Raw genomic sequence first — 21,189 nt, 5'->3', positions numbered from 1 at the left:
CCTTCCCTTCATTTCCCCCTCCTTCTGTTGTTGTTGTTTTTTTTTTAAATATTATTTTGTTTTGGTACCCCTTTGAAAATAGACATGGCTTCTGCTTGGGTCTGCAGACAGTCGGGAGTGCCCCTCCTCCTGCCCGGATTTGGGCTGACACTTAGGAGGCACGGCAGGGGAGTGCCTAGGTTTGTGTCTTTCACTTCCTGCAACCTTGGGTCTAGTTACTTGGCTTGCTTTTGTGCTGGTGTCTCTGAAGTGCATCTGTGTAGATCTTCCATTTTTGATACTCAGATTCTTTACTGTTTTAATCGCAAAGCCTTTTGAAGAACATATCCAGAGTCTACCCAGAGGAATTACAGACTTTTCTAACTTTAAACAAAGCTTAAAGCATATGAGTTATCAGGATCCTTGTATTGCAGTAAAACAAACGTAAGATATCCTGGTTTAGGCATTTTTTTTTAGGTGTGCATTTTAGTGGCATTAACATTTACATTGCTGTGTAACCATCTCTGGAAATGTGTCACCCTTTCAAACTGTACCATCACACGACAAAGTTCCTGCCAGCCTTCTCCTCAGCCCCCACTAACTAACCACTATTTTGCCTTCTGTCTTTATGAACGTGACCATTGAAAGCATCTGCAGTAAAGTGGAATTCAAGAAAATAACTCAAGCATCCTGTCCCACCTGCCCTAATGCTCTTGGAAAAGAGGCTGATGTATAAGTTATGAAAATGTGCCTTGCTAATAGACACTGTTTTCCGCTGCCGGTGCGTTGTACATGTTTCAGTTTCCAATGACTTTGATGAACTAGGAATATTGCACTGGGGCGGAGAGCTGGTAGATGTTTTTCTTCCTTTCCTGAAGCAATACCATGCGTAGGCCTATGCTGTTTTTGAAAATACGATTTTAAATTTTAAAAGCATCGTAGAAGGGTGGAGAAAGGTCGGTTGAGAATGGGTTCTGCCTGTCAGTGAAGGTGGCAGTCCTCAGGATGATTTCCAAATGCCATTTCAGCTCTCTGGAGATTGACAATACCCTTTAAATGGAGAATAATTGGTCACCGCCTTCCTTTAAATGGACCATGCGTCGTATTTCACTAAATGTCACTGCCAGGTGAATGAGAGGCTCAGCTTCACTCTGAAGTCCCTTTGCTCCGTGACACTCGAGTCGGGTCTTTTCGGAGTGTACCTTCTCACCCTGCTCTTTGCCCCTCAGCAGTGGGAGACATGAGTAGGGGAGACAGAAGAGGGAAGGGATGAAAGAGGAGGCATCCAGGAAATGATCCGAGATGGAAGGGAGCAGGGGAAACTATAGGATACGGTGTAACACTGTGAAGGGCTCCAGGTCCCGCATCAGCCTTGGGCATTTATTCCATCAGGCCCAGGCTCTAGTTCCTCACCTTCTCCTCCCTTCCCCGCCTCAGTCTCAAGGAAAGCAAGATTTTACATACTCTGAGCTTTATGAAGGAAATGGGTGTTTCCCTTTGGCCTTCCTGTTTCCTTTAGGATGTCACCTGTAGGCAACCCAGACACGGTGGTGATCACCTGCCGTCCCAGTGCTCGGGAGAAGGGAGAAAGTCGGACAAGGCTCCATGAAACCCTGTCTCCCCAAACCCATAACATAACAATGAGAACAAACAAACTAAGACGTTTACCTACAGGCGACCCCTTTCTGGGCTCTTATAGTGCTGTCCCAGGAGACAGAAGTCAAATGCTGCATTTATTTAGTATAGCTTAGCATGACAGTTGCTTCCTCACTTAGCTGACAAGAATGAACTGAGTAGGGGGCTCACTGCGTGTGGTAAGGGGCTATTCCCTTCCCTTGGCTCAGAATCCAGATCCTTAGTAGGTCTTGAGGATGAGGGAGGGGCTGCCCGGCCAGCTTGATCAGCAGTGTCCGATGCAGGGCTCCTGCTGGGCTCAGCTCTGAGAGGCAGGGCTTCCCATGCCCCCCAGACACCAGGCTGTAATTACCAGCTCCAGCGCTTCCCAGCCAGCTTGAGAGAAAGAAGGCTTCTTCGGCCCCTCAGAGCCAGAGCTTGGAACAGCAGAGACAGAGGGAGAGGCAGTTTGTAGGTTCCGGTGAAGCATTGTGTGCCAGAGCCTTATATACTGTGGTCTGTTGTTTTCAGTTGTTGATGGGGGGGGGGGGTGTTGCTTATGGTCTGGCCATGGGAGGATTTACTGACTGATCAAATGGCATAAGAAAACAGATAGCAAAGGCACACTGTTTATGCAAAAGGCCTGTGCAGCTATTTTATGGTGGCTTACTAGAGGTCCTGAAATCTGACTTGTATGCACTGTTACCTAGCAACCTGTTATAAAGTCACCAGGGAGTGAGATGCATCGGTAATTTTTTTGTGTGTGCATATTTGGATGTAAATGTAAACTTGGTGACTGTGGCAGTGCTGCCCACGGGAGGAGAAGTCATGCTAAAGGGAAAGAAATATGCTTTTCTCCAGAGACTTAATCCCCCACCTCCCCAACCCCAACTGTGTCATTGGTCAGGCAGGCACTGCTGTTGGTGGCTGTGCACTCTCTACCTGGCTTTCTTGGTGGCTGCCTTTCAGGGACACAGTCCCAGGGAGCCATGGCTGAGTTTCCAGCTCAAATGGTGTGAACTAGTGGTTAGCCCCAGGCCCTGTCCCTTGGTGTCATAATGGCACCATTGTTCTTGCATTGATGGGTTTTTTTTTTCCTTCAGGGCTCTGTCCTTGCACCTGCTGGTACGATAGGGTGCAGCTGTTTGTGGGCACTGAGTCTGGGAGTCACTGTGCCAGATCCCAGTCTGCAGAAAATGAAGTACGGTGACAAATTCAAGTGTGGAGACACCTACTTGTTTCCAAACGAGAGAGGGAGAGAGAGAGAGAGAGAGAGAGAGAGAGAGAACACTTGATGCTTTTTGCTCCGTGTCAATTGAAATCAAGCATAAAACTGACTGAATAGAGCCCGCTCACTGGGTAGGACACAGTGTTAAATACATGCTAACCCAGCCATTCTCAACCTGTGGGTCTTGGCCCCTTTCAGTGTCAAACGACCCTTTCACAAGGGGTCACTAAGACCATTGGAAAACACAGACTTTCACATTATGATTCATAACGGGAGCAAACATCACAGCTAAGGAGCAGCAACAAAAAACATTTCATGGCTGGGGGTCACCACAACACGAGGAATGACATCAAAGGGTCACAGCATCAGGAAGGTTGAGAGCCCACTATAACCCTGCCCCAGTTTGGACCTTTCCTGGTTACACACTTGGGAAATAAAATTCTGTCTCTGAACCACCAGCTATTTTACCCCACTTAATTCTGACTTAACACCCCTCAATCCTTTGGGGAGGGTGTTGCTCCCTAGACTCAGGCTCACAATCATTATTGGTTCAGCCCAACTGCCAGCTATCTGCATTGGTGGGCTGCTGCTGCTGCTGCTGCTGCTGATAGTGATGATGGTGATGATGATGGTGATAATTTTGTGGACTTTGCTCCGGGTTTGGAGCAGGGAAGCAGGCGTTCTAGGGCTGTAGCTTTGCTGTTCATACAACTCTTTCCTGGAAGGCATATGCAAATTGTTGCATGACAGGGTGACCTGCCTCTGGTCAGGTGACTGGGAGTGTTCCTAGGAGGGGTGCTGCATAGCCAGCCTAGGAAGCTACTACTGTTCCAGCTGACCCTGGGCCTGTCTCTCATGGCCGGCAGCAGTTCTTAACCTCCACAGCAAGTTAGACTTACCTAGGGAGTTTTTTTGTAAAATGCCAGGGACCCCAAAAATGATGATTTAATTGATTGATCTGGGATAGGGCCCAGACTTTGGTATTTTCCTTGCATTCTTTTGGGTGACTCTAACAGAAAGCAAGGTCAAAGTTCAGTTGATAGGAGATAGAAAGTGGGCGCCTTGGGGCTGGAGACGCAGCACAGTTGGTAGCATGCTTGGAGTGCACAAAGCCCTGGGTGCCATCTCCCGCTCTACGTAGAAGGCAAACGGTGATGCACGCCTGTAATCCCAGCACTAGGGAGGTGGAGGCAGGAGGATCAGAAGTTTACTCTTCAGCGACATAGAGAATTAAAGACCAACTTGAACTAAAATGACAATTCCTAAATTGGTACTCAGCACAGTCATTTTTAGTATAGCTTCAGCACGTCCTTTCATTCTGCCCTGGCCCATGAAAAGGGCTTGATGCTGAGAGTTGAGCCTGCGACACCTCACTGTAGGTGAAGGTGAGGCCTGGCTGAGTCACACTCATGGAACCCTCTGACTCCGCTCCAGAGTGCTCATGGCAAAAGATGTCCACTTTGAAAATCCCCAGACTAGATTAGTAGTCTCCAAATACCAGGAGCCAGGGACCTGGCGAGACAGTGTTTATCAGAGCAAGCATGAAGCCAGGGGGTTAATCCCCAGCACCCCATGTAAAAGGCGGGTGTGGTAGCACAGACTTGTAATCCTAGTGATAAAGAGAGAAAGGCAGGTGGATCCCTGAGGCTCACTGGACCAGCCTGTCATAATTGTCAACTCCTAGGTACGGTGAAAGCCCCTGTCTCAAAAAACAAGGTGGACACCTCCTAAAAGTGACTCCCAGAGTTGACATCTGAGCTAATGTGTGCATAGGCACCCTCCCCAACACATATACACAGGAGCACCTACCCACACAAAGAGCCGTGGGCATCCTCATTAGAGGAACAAATTACAAGTTGCCTGTAATAGTCTCCTATCATCTTTTCCTTCAAGATGCCGGTTTTTTTTTTCAAGATACAAATTTAATTCTAACTCCCCAAATTATAACCAAGCAGTTAGTTGACAGAAACTTGGCACCTCACTTCTTGGCAAGGGATATCTTTTTTGTCCCTGGCTTTCCAAAATAAAAGATAGAAGTCATTTCAACTATTTTTAATCTGGAAACTGACAAAAAAGTTTTGTGCTGTCTCCCACAACCTATTAGCTCCATAAGACCGACAGCAAAATAATTTTAAGTATGAAAGGTGGGACTTCTGTAGAATCTTCTCAGCCTCAGCCTCGGAGCGAGGGCGTGTGAACAGACAGGCACCCGCTCAATGCTTCTGGCTTCTGGGTGCCCCAGCCATAGTTTTCAAGTAGAAATGAAAGATGCCCACAGAAGTTTCTGTGTCATATCTTGTCGTTTCCCAGAAGCCTTTGTGCTGAAAGCTCCATCTGTGGCTCACTATGTTGACGCATTTGGGAGTAACAGTCAGGCCTATGTGTAAGTGTTAGGGACCCCTGCCGGATGGAGAAGGGTAGCTGGAGATGGCCAGCGAACCAGGTCATCCCTCTTGCCTGATGCGTCCCATGGCTGCCTTGGCAGCATCTGAACAACTGGGTCTTCTTCCACGTAAATGCCAGCCTTGTGCCATTCATGCCCCGAGCGAGACTCAGTGCTGGTAGCCAGGGACTCATCCATCGCCGTGGGGGCATGTTTCCTGGAATGAGCTGTTTGACAGCCTGCTTTTCAGACTTCTGTAGGACCGTTCAGGCCTGCCTAGGCACTCTCGGGCCACGTGACTGAATTCCTCGTGTGAGCAGCTGCAGGAGGGCCGTGTGCGAGTAGATAGCATGAATGCCCTTTTTTTAAAAAATCGAATTTGGTCATTTCTCAAAGAGAGAGGGGGGGCATGTGTTGTTTTTAATGGCTTTTTAATAACTTGCTACTGCAGGGGACGGCAGGATTATTAGCAAGCAAGTGGAGGAGGTAGGAGCCTGGAGTTGTACACACTGGTGTTGAAATTTATGTGGACGGTAGGCAACCCGGAGGTATTTACTCACCGCTGCCGTATCTGTACCTATGGTACCAACTCTGCTGGTTTCAGCTCCTTGGAACCTCGTAACATCCCTTTATACGAGTACTGTTGTCATTCCATCTCACGGAGGAGGAAACCGAGAGAGGCTAAAGGTCGCGTTCACACCCACACAGCTAATAAGCACACAGACTGGAGATGAAACCCAGGCTGTGTGCTTCCAGCGTCCCCTGCCCAAAGGAGTTCACTCTCCAAATTACAAGGCAAAGAGGTAACCATACAGCACGTTGGCTCTGCCCTCTGCTCTTTTCAAGGTCTAGGGTAGCCGGCCTCTCCAACAGAGCCTTCCCCTGGCTACTGTCCATCAGGAATCTTTGACATTCAATTTTAAGTTTTTGTGTGGGACTGGGATGGAACCACGGGGCTTCTGCATGCTAGCACGAAGCCACGCACCCAGCCCTAGCAGTTGTATACCTATTTTAGACTTCTGCAAATAGAGCGGTAAGAGCTAGCCAACATTTCTGTAGACCTCCACCTGTCTGTTTCTGAACACGTTACATTGTAACAGTGGAAAAGAAAAAAACCGGTCACAAGTAGAGTTCACATATTTCTTTCTTTCCTGTGATGCAAATGGGTATCTGGTTCTATGATGGTCAAAAACAAGACAAACCAAAACCAAAACGCCACCTCATTACATTTTACTTATTTATTTACTTACTTACTTATTTACTTACTTACTGTGAGTGTGTGTGTTGGGGCAGGCACAGCCTGTGTGTGGCGGTCAGAGGACAATTTGCAGGAGCCAGTTGTTTTGTCCTGTTTTGTTCTGAGGGTTCCGGGGATTGAACTCGGTTCGTCAGGCTTGTCGGCGGGCCCCTCTGCCTGATGAGCCACCTGGCCAGCCCTTGACTGAGCTTTGGGAAAATTTATCAGAGACCATTGAATCCAATAGAGACTATTATGTCCAATAAAACTGAAACCCAGTCATCCCCTTCCTTCTCACTGTGGACACTGTTGCCACGCCTACTGCTGGTGTAGGCGTGTCATTAATCAGAAGTGTTTCCTGGGAACTGGCACTGAGCCAGCCACTTTATGCAGCTTCTTTCTTAACCCTCTGCAGCCCCAGAGGGTCAGCACCACAAAACCTACCCTATAGACAAGAAGGCTGAGAGTTGGAAGGGTTCGGCAGTAAGAACCACCAGCCCTGGCTCACTACAAAGGCTTGGCTTGTGACCACTTAATTAGCTATTACCTAATTTTTATTTCTCAGTTAAGCGAACTGTCTTTTGACCTCCGTCTGCTCCACTGTTTATTTTCCTTGGCTTCGAATCATGGCATTAGTTCTAATACATGTGCTTTTTAGTCTCTACTCTGGTTATTTTTTTTTTCCCTGTGCGTCTTCAAAAATGTATCTATATAGTCCCTTCTTTTCTGGGCAGTCTTCACTTCATCCCTAGACGTCTGTCTCCTGGTGCTCCCATCACCCAGTCCCCTGACCCCAGACCAAACTCTCTCTCCAAAGCAACACTGATGATTCGGTTCCAGTACTTTCTACACTGGTTAGACTTTGCTTGGTTTTATTTATTTATTTATTTATTTATTTATTTATTTATTTACCATCTCTCATGTCCAAGCATGATGCTAAACCCCTGACATTCCTGCCTCATCTCTTGAGTGCTTGGATTACAGGCATGTACCACCGCATTCGGTTTATGTTGTAGTAGGCTTCCGACATAGGGCTTTGTGCATGGAGGCTAGCACTCCACCAACAACGGGGTTACACCCTCTAACTAGTTCTCTTTCTATTGGGTAACCACCTTTCTGTTGCTCCCAGGAAAAAATGGGGGCTCCTGCACCACTTGTCTCACATCCAGCCTTGGCCCCCTCTCCTCTACTGGTCTGCGGTCTGGTCACTTGAACCACGAAGTTCCAAAGATCCTCTTCCTCTTCCGCTTAGGAGGAGCTGCTCACAAGGCAGGTGTCACTGCCGGTTTCCCAGCCCACCACACACTCCAGTTGTTTAGAGTCTCCTGGTGACTCACAGCGGCCAGGATCATTTACAAACTGGTCTAGGAACCAGCTTGTCTCTGTGTTCATTTAATTTAAGATGGCAGGTGCAGAAGCCAAGGGGCGATGCTCCTGGAGTAGGCGGTCCGTCCAGGAGGCCATGAGAAGGATGTGGTCCAAACCATGGGTGTCCTCGCTCGTCGTCATCGTCTCTGTGCAGATGACTCCAAGGCTCTCAAGGCAGATCATTCTTTGAATGTGCTAATAGCATGGACTTTAAATACAGCTTTCTTTCCCATTTACTCAAGGCTTGAGCGATTTTCCAGGACGAGTCCTTCCTGCTGTTGACAAGAGAGACATCCTGTCTGTTAAGACGATTACTGCAGATGGCCACCCTTCCTCATCCTATGTGGGATTTGTTTTGTTTTGTTTTGTTTTAGTGAGGGTCTCATGTAGCCCAGAGTGTCCTCCTGTTCTCTCGGGAGTTGAAGATGACCTTGAGTCCAGTCCCCCTTGCCTGAGTGCTGGATGGCAGGGGTGCACTACCATGCCCAGCTCCACAGGCTGCTTTTAAACGCAGTGCAGCCTGTGGAGGGAAAGAAAAAAAAAGCTCATTATTCATCGTTGCAGCTCCATTGGCTATTGCTACCCTCAACTGTTCTCTGTGCGTCCATCATTGTATCTGTCCCTGGGGACCTTTGAGGACTTCCTTGGTTTGGGTGCACAGATCCAGATCCAAAGCAACACTGATGATTCGGCCAGTGCACTGGCCAAGGATTAACCCCTGCACTGCTTGATGGGCAATATGAGACCTTAAAACTTTCGCTAAACTGGTTATAAAATTATTTGGGAAAGAGAAAGGTTTTAAAAAACTCTTAATTAATATTTTAAAAATTCCTCCAAACAAACAAACAAACAAACAAAAAAACAAAAGCCTGGCGTGGTGGCTCATGTCTTTAATCCCAGCACTCGGGAGGCAGAGGCAGAGGCAGGCGGATCGCTGTGAGTTCGAGGCCAGCCTGGTCTACAAAGAGAGTCCAGGACAGGCAAGGCTACACAGAGAAATCCTGTCTCGCAAAAACCAAAAAAAAAAAAAAAGAATTCCTTATGCATCTAGTAGGTTTAATATTTAAAAGTAGTATTCAACTGTTATTGTTATTTCATTAAATAGCTTTCAGAAGACGATTTATTTTTCTCACCTAAAGCACATCAAATCGTTGGAAAGCTCCAGGTCCCAAGTCTGTACATATGTTGCATAATGCCCCCGGACAGCTTGACAGATTAGATCTGGGGTACAGTCCCCAGAACTAAGTTTTAATTACAATTCAATCATTGACAACTGTGACTTTAAAAAAACAGTATCATTTTCTGCACCCATGTTTTCTGATCATAAAAGAAGGGAGTGCAAACACTGTTGGCTTTCACTTTGTTGTATTGTAAAAGTTTAATTAATTTAATTTTTTCAAAAATAATACTAAATGCAGGCTTTCCATAAAACACATAGAAATGGTATTTAAAAAAATAGAACTATTGTAGGAGTTTACATTTGTTGCATTTATTTAAAAACTTAAGCAATTAGATGTGAGAGTCACTCTGGTGTTCTGGAGCAGTCTCTATAACAATATTATTGTTTCTTACATTTTCAGGTTTATTTTTCTAACTGAAGCCTTGTTAGGTAGGAAGGCTCATGCTTGCAATCTCAGCATCCGGGTGATAGGGGCAGCTCAAGGTCAGCCTGGGCTGTATATAGAGACCTTAACCCCAAAACAAAGCAAAACCAACAAAAAGAGGTATGGCTTCGTGCAGAGGCATTGTAGAAATGGGAACCAGTGCTTAGCAACCCACCCTATAACAACCTGTATGTCCCTTCCCAGTAACAAAGTTTCTTCTCCAGAGCAGGCAGCAGTCAGCACCTGCCCTCATGCTGACAACCCCATCAGAGCTGCCAATGAGTCTCTATTAGCCATGGGTAACTAGTGACCCAGTGTTAGGGAAAAGTTTGTATTCTCTTTGGGTCTCAGGCTTTTCATCTGCAACACGGAGATGGTATTAAGATCCAAAGTGTTGTCGGCACGGTTGGAAAAGCTAATCCTGAGAAACGCTCTGTATCCCCTGGACTGTGCACTGTGACCCCAACTGACAGAACCAGCCGCATTTATGTATCTTTGCGTATCTCTGTCTTGTTTTGTCTGCTAGCCATAATGAGAGGCCACACCCAAGCAAGCACTTGTTCTAGACCTTACCCTGGCGTTTAACTTAAGGCAGGTATGCCCCGGGGACAGCTGGGAATGTCTAGAGAAATATTTTTGCCTCCAACAACTGGTAGGAGCTAGCAGCACCTAGTTGGAGGAGGGTTGTGGTGTGTGTGGCAGGCCCCTTCTCCAGCAGACGATCGTGTGCTCACACTGCTAAGGTTGAGGAGCTGACTTAAAGCATGCACTCCAGCGGCACCGTGTTTGTACGGTTTCACAGTGGCACTTGCACACAGGCCTATGGTTTTACAAAGATCAGCAAGCCGCTTCCTTTTGTTTGTTTGTTTGGTTTTTGAGGCCAGGATTCTCCGTGTAGCCCTGGCTATCCTGGAACTCCCTTTGGAGACCAGGCTGGCCTCGAACTCACATCGATCCATCTGCCTCTGTCTCTCAAGTGCTGGGATCAAAGGTGTGCGCCCCCACACTTGGCAGCAAGCTGCTTCCTTATCCTGAGGTATTACCAGAAGTATAACAACTCCATGGTAGCAGGAGACGCCGATTAACCAAAGCTAAACTGACTCATCAACACCAGCAGCACGTTAGCGGTCTCTGGTGATGCGACATTTCCGGTGTCTTCCCGACAGGGATACACATTTCAAAATCACGTGTTACATGAATTCAGAGGCAACTTTAAAAATTACATTTGAGACGAACATTAATTGGAGCCCCTGAAGCGTGTCCCACGGTTCTTTGGAACATTGTTTGAAAATCAAGTGTATGAGCTTCTCTTCTCAGGCCTGCTCTGCCTTAAGATGATGTCGTGAATGTAATTCCCAGTGGCCAGGCTTTCTCACAGAGCAGCTTAGCACTCATCAGACTGCCAGACAGGAAACCAGAGAGCTCTGTCGTCATCTTACACAGGTCCCTTTCTCTCAGCACAGGGGACCAACAGCACAGGGCCAAAGCAACCGTGTCTCAGTCTCTCTTTCTCTCCTCTTGCATCCACTCAGTCAAATGGTCCTAGGGTCCCATGATTTCAGGAAAAGCCTCTCTGCTTCAGACAACACTCACCTTTCCCTTTGTCGCTAGTGATCCCTGGCTCAGTGCAGTCCATTACATATTCTCCAAGGCACACACTGAGCTGCCTTAAAGGAGCCTGGGTGTCTTGGTGAGGAAGGAAGAACAGGAAGAGCTCTGCCTCTTCAGTGGATGCTCTGGAGCCCAGCGCCTCTGTACTTGAGCTCTGTGACTGGGGACAGGTCATTTTGCTAACCTTTCGAATTTCCTCACCTGCAAATATTCACGTCCTTCCTGTGTGTTCGAAGATGACTTAACCCCCTGTGATTATTTAAATGTTTGTTGTGCTCAGTATTAAACCAAAGAATGCTCTTCTTCCCCCCCCCCTTTTTTTCCCTTCAAGACAGGGTTTGTCTGTGTAGCCTTGGCTGTCTTGGACCAGGCTGGTCCTGAACTCATAGACATCTGCCTCCCAGAACACCAAAGAATGGTGTGTGTGTGTGTGTGTGTGTGTGTGTGTGTGTGTGTGTGTGTGTGTGTGTGTAGGTTAGAGAAAAGCTGAACAACTGTGAGACCCATCATGTGGGTCCCAAGGATTGAATTCAGGTCATCAGACAGCACCTCTACTCCTGAACTGCCTTACCCACCCAAGAATTGTCTTTAAGTAAGTTGTATGGTGCTTTTCTTTGGGGACCAAATCTCAGAAGGAACCTCCCTGTGAACTGAGGATGCTTTTACACATTCATTTGCACCTCACCAATGCCCACCACTGAGGATTGAGGCTCTGCAATTATTTTGCCCATTGCTTTCCTGAATTCGTCTTTATCTTGAGTTGTACATACTCATGGAAACTGATCTGATTCCTTTAAATGACTGCCCACTCCATCAAGTACACAATGTTGCAGATGTACATGACGTTAGACTTTGAATGGCCTCTTGATTAGGGAGACGTCCCTGTTGGACGTGGATCTTCTGCCAATTTTAAGATACGTGAACAGAAGTCAGGACAGGCGCCGTGCAAGCCTTTATGGGCTGAGTTCCATGTGTGCACAGGTCTTTGTGTGTGTCTAACAGTAACGAAGTAGACGTCAAAGCAAGTCACAGATCATGGCTTTTCTTCGAGCGACACCTGCGCAGCATCCCCCCACCACCACCCCAAAGGAAAGCATCTTTAATTTTACTTTTCTCTGCCTATGTGGGTCTTTTAAAAAGTAGCATCATTTAAAAATTGACAATTATGTGGTTATATTAATTATAAACTACAAGCCTCATGTACCAGCCTCAGTGAACACATTTCTGATAACTGACAGAGAGCAAGCAACCCAGCCTGTGCATTTTCATTTTTACGTCTTCTCTTTACATCCAAATACCTAGAAAGTAAAGCTTGACCAAACAACTGTTTTCCACATGTTTTCCTGTTGTATCATTAATGACATTTATGTCTCCTCAACAAACGCAATTTAATGCTATGATATTCTTTTTCTCCCCTGTTTTTCAAGACAGGGTTTCTCTGAGTAGCCTTGGCCTTACTGGACTCACTTTGTAGACCAGGCTGGCCTTGAACTCACAGTGATCCGCCTGCCTCTGCCTCCCAAGTGCTGGGATTAAAGGTGTGTGCCACCATGCCAGGCTTCTTATGTTATTCTTGATATAGTCAGAATGAAAACCAGGTCGGTAGCACCATGGAAGCTTATGTCACAGCAGCACAGCCACTTTACAAGTGCCTTGTTGAAGGCCCATGAAGTTAAGGTTTCACTAACAATGCTGGGCTTCTTCTTCTTCTTCTTCTTCTTCTTCTCCTCCTCCTCCTCCTCCTCCTCCTCCTCCTCCTCCTCCTCCTCCTCCTCCTTCTTCTCCTTCTTCTTCTTCTTCTTCCTAACCTTCCTGGAGGGTACTTGTGAATTCCACCAGCATCCGCTCAGTGTGGTTGCCCTCTCTGAAGTTAGGATTCTTGCTCAGTCTTTTACCTTTCCTAGTCTTCTAGAAGGTTAAACATGTTTGTAAATAAAAGGACAGCGTTGAAGCAATGCACAAGTGTGTATCTGCTCACTTCGAATTCCTCTTTCCTGTTTACAGTGCTGTGACTGAGCAGGGTATGCTGGGGAAAGGGTTTAGGAAGGTTCTGGAAGGAAGGAGTTGGGGAAGGGCAGGGACCTTTAGGTGCTACCAGTTGCCTCCCAGGAGGGAATTTGAAAAAGCAGCTGAGTAAACGAAGTCAGCTAGAGCGATCTGGGATGAGCTAGGGACCGCCCGTGTGCGCCTTGCTCTAGGGACTGTCATTGTTCCCCTTGGTTTAGATTTGATAGCTCTGTCCACAAAGGGCTAGGCGGCCATTGTTAGTGATGCTAGAATCCGCAGGTCTTCAAAGGATGTATTCCGGTAAGCCCATGGTCTAGTGAACTTTACCTCAGCCATGGAGATACGTCCAGGGAGCGCACTTGTGGCTGCTTCGGGTGGGAATGCCAGAGTTCTTCACTTTTGTTGACCGTGGAGCTACTACTAGAAAGCCACCAACGTCACTGCTTTAGAGCAAACACATCTTATCATTCAGCTAAGTGCAGATAGGGCTGCTGCGATGTGCCAGGCACTGTCCTCGGCTCCTGACACCATCAACGTTAAAAACAGGTTAGTGTCTTTGTGAAGCTGACCCTGGAGTCAGAGGAAGAGATTGTCAGGGCTCTCCTAAGACGTCGAAACACGTTATACAGTACTTGAGTAACAAAGCACCGTAGCCTGGGTGTCTTACACACAGATGTGTATTTCTTACAGTTTTGGAGGCTGGAGGCCCAATGTCAAGCTGTCAGCAGGTTTGATTTCTCCTGGGGCCTCCTCACTGCTCAGTTTGTAGATGGCTTTTTTTCCATGTCCTCACGTGACCTTTGCCCCAGTGGAGAGACAGCTGTGGTGTCTCTCTTCATAAGAAGAGACGGAGACAAAACAGTTCTTAGAACCACTGGTACCGACACTGGACTATGACCCTAACTTTATGCTTCACTGAACCAGCCCCAGTGTCCCCTCAAAGCCCAAATGCAACCGCTCGCACACTGGAAAACTGTTGCTTCAACTTTCATAGGGAGTAGGGGAGGGGCGCGCTCCTGCCCTTAACAGTGTGTTATTCAACGGTAAGTGTTCATGTGTGGGAGGGTAAAAAGATGAGAGCAGAGTGAAAAGATGAGGAGTACAGTCAGGTGAGGGTCGCGCTACCTTAAACAGGAAGGTCGGCGCAGACCACACTGAGCATGTAGGATTTGAACCAGGGCTTTAAAGCTTGCTTTCGTCACAACCCAAGGTTCCAAGTGGAGATGCTGTGTGGTGAAGGCAGTCAGTGACACAGGGACCCAGGTTCAAGTCCCAGCTCTGACGAGTTGTAACTGTGAGACCTGGAGGTGATCCTCTACCCACTTGGTTTGCAAATATGCTGAGCCAAACTGGTGTTCTACAGTAAGCATCCTTAGAGATGGAAAGGAACTGTAGGTGCTTGTGTTGGGGGCTAATTTTCCTGTCTTGTTTGTTAAGATGAAATGGTTTGTTAAGATGAAATGGGCTAGGCTATTTTTAAGAAGAGCTGCTAAGAATACAGGTTGGGATGAAAAGAAAAATTAAACACATCCTGTGTGGCACAGCCACTATTGGTCCTATGTGGGTCTTTGAGGGAGGTGGGAGGGATAGTGGGGGGGGGAGCTGCTTCTCACCTGTAGCCTTTTCTGTGTGGTGTGCCCAGGGGAAAGGCACAGAGCAGCCAGCTCACAGAAGCCATCCCATGGCAGGCTGGTTAGGTCAGGTCTGACCAAGTTCTCCACACCAGCTGCACATGGTTTCAGAAAAATTCAAATAGGACATTAGTGGACAAACTTGGAGTTTGGGTCATAGCCACATGAATTTCTTAGTTCTGATGATTGTGGCGATTAGACATAATAAGACGTTACCCCTAGGGAATGCCAGGGACATCTACGTGGAAGTTTTTAGAACTATCCTTGCAACTTTTTTCTGTAAATCTAAAATTGTTCCAAAATATTTTTTTTTTCTAAACAAAACAAAAATTCCAAATCCCAATTTGTTTGTGAAGACGACCTCTGGGGCAGGCATAGGTTTACTCATGGTGACAATACAGCAAAGCGTATGGCCTTTGTGCATGGGTCAGTACTGTCCATTGATAACGAGGTGAGAACAGTGCATCTCTAGCCCCTGGTTTCCTTCTGGGCAGATTCTCCATTATCACCTTTCCAGCCACCCCAGCGGTTTAGTTTCAGATACCGCTGCTTACTCCTGATTTAATTTCAGTATCTGACAGCAGAATAATGTCGTGAGCCATTCATTAATGATAGAATTAGCTGGAGAACGTGCTAAAACTCCAGGGAGGCAACAGCATGCCCAGAGAGGATGCTTAGAGAAACCAAGGAGAAAATATAGCACTTAAAAAAAATACTCCAGGTTTAATATATGCTGAAGCTGATACCCAACTGAGGCAAAGGCTCTTGGGGTACACTGTATAAAGGTACAGTGAAGTGTGGGGCAACTTGGAGGAGATACATAGATATATCTCTATATCTATATATATATATATCCTTCCCTTTCTTTCTGTCTCTCTTCTTTTTTCTTCTTCTTCTTTTTTTTTTGACAGCTGCAAACCAGAAAGAACCCATGAATCTTAATTTTAAAGTGAAGGAGGAGCCCAAGGAAGAGGAGTCCCTAAGCACGCCTTTGCCTCGGTCCAGCTACGTATTCAGCCCGGAACCGGAAGTGGCGGCGCCCAGCGTCTCTGAGGACCCACTAACTCCCCAGGAAGGCAAGGGGAACGTGCTAAGGCGGGACATGTCGGCCAAAGCTGCCTCAGAACTTCTCATGAAACTCTCAGGTACCCGATATAGTCTTAAAATATTTCCATTCTGGTCATTCCACGTGCAAGCCAGCCGGACCGTTCCTTGCATGGCTTATAATTAACCCGATGGTGCCGATAGCGCGAAAAAGGCGATTTTAAGGAGTGATCAGATTCCTTGGCTTGAGTTTCGCTGTTACATGCATGAATTTGTTCGTTTCTATCTATGCTGTACCTGGCTAGACAACGGCTTCAGGTCCCACGTTAGATGTGTGAGCGTTTTCGCTTCCCTTTGTGCAGTGCCTATCTAGATACGGCCTTCTCTTACTGAATATTATTGGAAATGGTCAGAAAACATTACCGGCATCTGAGATGATCTAAGCAACGGCTTTAAACGGATTGTAATAATATCCCCAGGATTCCTTCTAATTGATCAAAATATCTTTTCTTAAGTGAGGCTCCCATGTCTTTTGTGCATTTATACTATAGTCTTTAAGGACCGTTGAAATGTTTTCTTTGGCTTGGTGAGAAGTTGAGGTGGCACTCAAAGTAATTAACAACAGAGTAGCAATGAATAATTGTAAGAAGAAAGACCTTCCTAATGGAAGACCTATTCTTAAGATGAATGGATGACTCCACTAACATCTAAATGTAATCTCATCTTATTGGGTATAAGGAAAAAATAGGGCTGTAAACTGAAGCTAGTGTATTTTGGATTTTTGGTACAAGTATCTACCTGGTCCTCTACAACAGGTGAAAAATAAAGTGTTTTTGTTTTGTTTTGTTTTGTTTGTTTTTTATTTTTGTTTGTTTGTTTGTTTGTTTTTGGTGGAAGGCTATAGCTTTCAAAACATGGAAGAAAAAGCTGTATTGGTGATCTTGCCTGTCAAGTCATAGCTCTGCTTAGCTCACTGACTCCTGAAGGTAATTTTTAGGAACTGCGTTTGAAATGCTAATGTGAATCAAAAGCTGTTTTTCATTGGGAACTTGCTGTGCTCGGAGGATGAAAGCAAGGACCGCCTTTGCGGGCCTCCTCTCTGATCTGTAATTTCATCAGCAATTCTGACAGTGTTTCGGGTTGACTAGCAGGTTGGAAGGTAAGAGATTACGAGCGATTTACTTGGAGTCAGCATCTCAGAACACTTGAAATCCCTGTATCTGCCGTTTGGTGGGGTTAGGAATGCTTATCTTTGATGTTAATTCAAAGCACACTGGAATTTGAGGGGAACACGGTTTGCTGGCAGCAAAGCACCAGAGTCAGGTAACTGTGGTCTTATTGTATCTCTATTTCCCCAGACTTTGCAGCGATGGTGTGTCTGGCATTGATGGAGGTCTAGCAAGATCCCAAAGCTGGGAAGCTCAACTAGTCATAGTTGAGCCAATATAATTTAGAGTAGCTCTGTCCTCCTCCTTCGCAAAATATCTCAGTGATGTGGCCGCCCTTCTGTTGCTGTTGCTCAATCAATCTGAAGAGGTCACCCACCCACCTCTGTTTGTTCTCCCGGAGGTAGCTCTCCACTTATAAGGGACTAAACTCTCTCTCCCCCAGTGGTTTCTGTGCCCTCCCTGATAGGAGATTCTGCCGGTTCAGAACTCACTGTTTCCGGTATGGAGAGCAGTGGAGCTGGACCACACTGACAGAGGTTATGAGAGCAGGGAGTGAGGTTTCTGGACAGATGCTCTTCAAGGAAACTATTTTATCTTAATCCTTTCGGACAGTGTGACTTGAGGGCCTTAAACAGGTAATTACTTTTTAGATAATAATGAGATTCCCTCCCCCCCCCCAAAACAAATGCTTCTGTGAACATTTAACAAACTTTGTGGGTTACTAGGGCTCCTTCTAAGTGTGGGCACTGACTTTTATTGAGTGCATTACAATGGGGTTCAGTCATAGCTGAATGGATGCCATGGTCCTGTTTATGAAGGGCAACCGTCTTCCTTCATGATGTGGAAATAAACTTGCATGAAGACTGATAGCTATGTTATTGTTTTTCCCTCCTTAAAAAAAACCTACCACCACCACCAACAACAACAACAAAACCTCCTATGTACATGAGACTTGGGCCAAGGACGCGTGCATCAAAATCGCCACATTTCTGTGCTCTCACCAGTAGTGTTTTACACTGTTTTTCAGGCACAGGGTTTCTCTGTGTAGCCCTGGCTGTCCTGGAGCTTACATCAAAGCCCTGGCTGACCACACACACACACACACACACACACACACACACACACACACACACACAGTGTCCTGTCTCTCTGAGACTAAAGGCATGCACCACCACTGCCCAGCTAACCCTGTTTTCTCTCTTAATTTCAAGAGCAGGTGAGCTGGCCCCTGAAATGACTACCAACAAAGCAGCAGCAGGCTGAAGGATAGAGAATTTCCTAGTGGAATATTACAGTAGGTCACATGCCCTTAAGATGGATGGAATTCTTTACTGCTGTCTGGCTGTAGCCACTACCTGTCCAGTGTAGGGAGACAGGCAGTGACATGCATCCGAAGAACCGTAGCCCTGCGTTGCTCTAGCACACTGTGCTCAGGCGAACATAAGTCCTAAGGGAGGGGAGTGGGTTAAAACCGAATGGCTTTTCATTCCAAAGCCATGAGGTAAGAAGGGCTTTTCCTGCTTAGCAGTGAAGTGGTTATTAAGCCCTGTGGAGAAGGACATGCCTGTGATTCCAGTAGGAGAAAGACTAGGGTAGGGTTGTGAGTTCTGAGCCCAGCCTGGGCTACAGAGTGAGGCCCTGTCACCAAACAAACCAAAAAGGAAACATCCATGTTTCTCTTCACTAATTAAGGCTAAAAAAAAAAAAGAAAAGAAAAGAAAAGAAAAAGTGAAATTAAAAAGAAAAAAGATGCTAGGAAGAAGTTGTAAGTTCTCTGTCATCTTTAAATATCATTTTAACAGTTTGAACAGGCATGCCCCAAAAGATACCCAAGTAAAGGATTTATTGGAGCCTTTTGACTCCCTCATAGATGAGAGTGAGTGCTCATTTCCCAAAGCCTCTGGACACGTTCAAGGTGTCACTGACCTCCAGAGTCCTAGTCTAGGTGTGCTTGTGGACAGGTGTCCTCAAGTCCTCCCAATTTGCATAATCTCATTTACAGTCTCGGTCATTTTCTGCAAAATCCTTTGGTCAGAAAGAACCTGTGTAAAAACAAAACAAAACAAAACAAACCTATAGTGGTCCCTTCTTAGCTAGTGGGAGGCATGCCTTCAGGGGCCTCAGGTGGAGGCCTGAAATCACAGAGAGCACTGAGCCCTATAAACAGCCTCCCTCATACAGTCCAGTGATGATAATGCTTGGCTTATGACCAGGCACGGAAAGCGATTATCTAAGTACAGAACTTTCTTTTGTTTGCTTTTTTGTAGCCTTGGTCAGCCTGGAACTCACTGTGCAGACCAGGCTGGCCTGGGACTCACAGAGATCTGCCTGCCTCTGCCTCCCGAGTGCTGGCATTAAAGATATTCCCTGCCCCTCCTGGTTATAACAGTGTATTATAATACAAGTTGTTCAAACCTATTCTTAGTTTGTTGTAGAGTTACCATTCACTATTTTGGGAACACAGTTGACTGAAGTAGCTGACAATACGGAGGATGGAAACCTCAGCTAAGGGAGGGAGACAGTTGAATAGTAATAATAGTTCGTGGGAGATGCTTTTCTGTGTTTCTTTTTTGACCCAAAGAATAGCTAAGGAGAAGAATTTTTCCTTCTGTTTTCTTTTCTTTTCTTTTCTTTTTTTTTTTTTTTTGTTTGTTTCTCTGTGTAGCCTTGGCTGTCCTAGACTCACTTTGTAGACCAGGCTGGCCTTGAACTCACATCGATCCACCTGCCTCCTTCTGTTTTCTTACGTAGGTTTTCAGTGAATTAACAAGAAGAAACTAGTCAATGATTTGGGCTACCTCGTGTTTCCATGTTTAAATGAGCTCAGGCCGTAAGGAAGAATGGTTGGCACGTGGCCTAGACACACACCCCGTGAGATCTTCCTATGTGGAGGAACCTGGGTAGGGAGGGTGCTTTCCAGGCGGACAGCTGGCTTCTCTAGGGGAAATACACGTCATTAGAGCCAGGCTGAAGCGTCCACAGCCTGCGTGCTGGCAGCGTCCGAGTTTTCTTCTTTACTGGGCTTCAGATTCGCTTTCCAGTTGTTAATTATGAAGGTGAGTGCCTGACAGCTGGACCCAGGATGTCAGTCGCCATAAAGAAGGCAACCCGCTTTGAGGAAATGGCTGGACACAGCAGCCAAAACCGTGAAACTTCCCTGGTAAGCCTGTGCTTGCCAAAGATAATTCCCAGAAGCCTTCATGTAAAGAGGCCTCAATCTCAGTGTTTAGCACATTAGGCTATGTAACGTGAGATGCAGTGGGAACCAGTCAGGGTACCGTCAGACTGACGTGGCAATGTCTGGTCACCTTGCCAACTTATGTCATAAGTGTGGTCACAGATGCGACGTACTGCCAGAAGTGATGGGATGTTTACCCACGGCTGTGCTGTGGGAAGAGGAGGTAGGTCCCGAGAGAAGCAGAGGCCTCCCTTCTCTCTGTGGCATTGCTCACTGAACGGGAATGGATGTGCAGGATGTACCATGCACAGTTGGGCAAATGTAAAGGAGCAGTTAAGAATGACATTTCAGAGGGAGAACGCTGGGGCTGCTGGAGAGATGGCTTGTCGGTTAAGAACACGCACTGAGAACAAGCGTTTGGTCCCATCACCGTGCTGAGCAGTTAAAAGTCACCTGTAGCTCCAGATCCGTGGGCATCTGGCACCACTGTACTTTACAGGCACCTGCACTCTCTCCCCACGCACACACACTTTAAAATTAGATTTTAAAAAGGAAAGAATAAGAATCCCAGGCTGTGGAAATGGCTCACTGGGTAAAGTCCTTGCGATGTCTGGAAGCTTGGACACCTGAATTCAGATCCCCAATAACCATGTAAAAGGCAGGCATTGCAACACACCTCTCTAATCCCAGCTCTGGGAGACAAGACAGGAGCGTCCTGGGGCCAGTCAGTCTAGCCGTCACTGAGCTTCAGGTTTGGCAAGTGTTCATGTCACCAAAACTGAGGTGGACTGTGATGGGAGGCATCGGACGACGACAATCTGGCTCTCACTTGCATAGACACGTTTTAAATGACATGTATGTGTGGGTGTATGGGTGTCTTTTTTCTTCTGTGGTGAGCCCTTTAATTTATTATGAAATAATGGCATCTAGAACCTTTTCAAAGAAGGAAATATATCCCCGGCAAATCAAGAGCATGCTGTTCATGAGCCTCGGATAATACCACTTTCTTCACATCCATTGCAGTGAAATTTCTGAATTATTTCTGGGCATGTTTGACATCTCTCTGGAGAATGTCCCCACGCCACTCCAAACAGCATCAAACACCGTGTCTGTTCTGAAGACTTTCTTGAGAGATA

At 46.4% G+C, this 21,189-nt stretch overlaps 1 protein-coding gene across 6 annotated transcripts in view; it reads left to right on the top strand.

Annotated features, from left to right (window-relative positions):
* The window catches only part of ZNF827 (zinc finger protein 827), a 175,199-nt gene that overhangs the window by 49,884 nt on the left and 104,126 nt on the right, over positions 1–21,189 (top strand). For all 6 annotated transcript variants that reach the window (XM_084757517.1, XM_084757521.1, XM_084757518.1 and 3 more), the window contains exon 5: positions 15,574–15,807. In XM_084757517.1, coding sequence (XP_084613643.1) covers positions 15,574–15,807 — 234 coding nt within the window. The remainder of the gene's footprint in view (positions 1–15,573; positions 15,808–21,189) is intronic.

This window comes from Acomys minous (assembly GCF_964271855.1).
Source record: "Acomys minous genome assembly, chromosome: 14".
Lineage (NCBI taxonomy): Eukaryota > Metazoa > Chordata > Mammalia > Rodentia > Muridae > Acomys > Acomys minous.
This window is presented reverse-complemented; position numbering and strand designations above follow the sequence as displayed.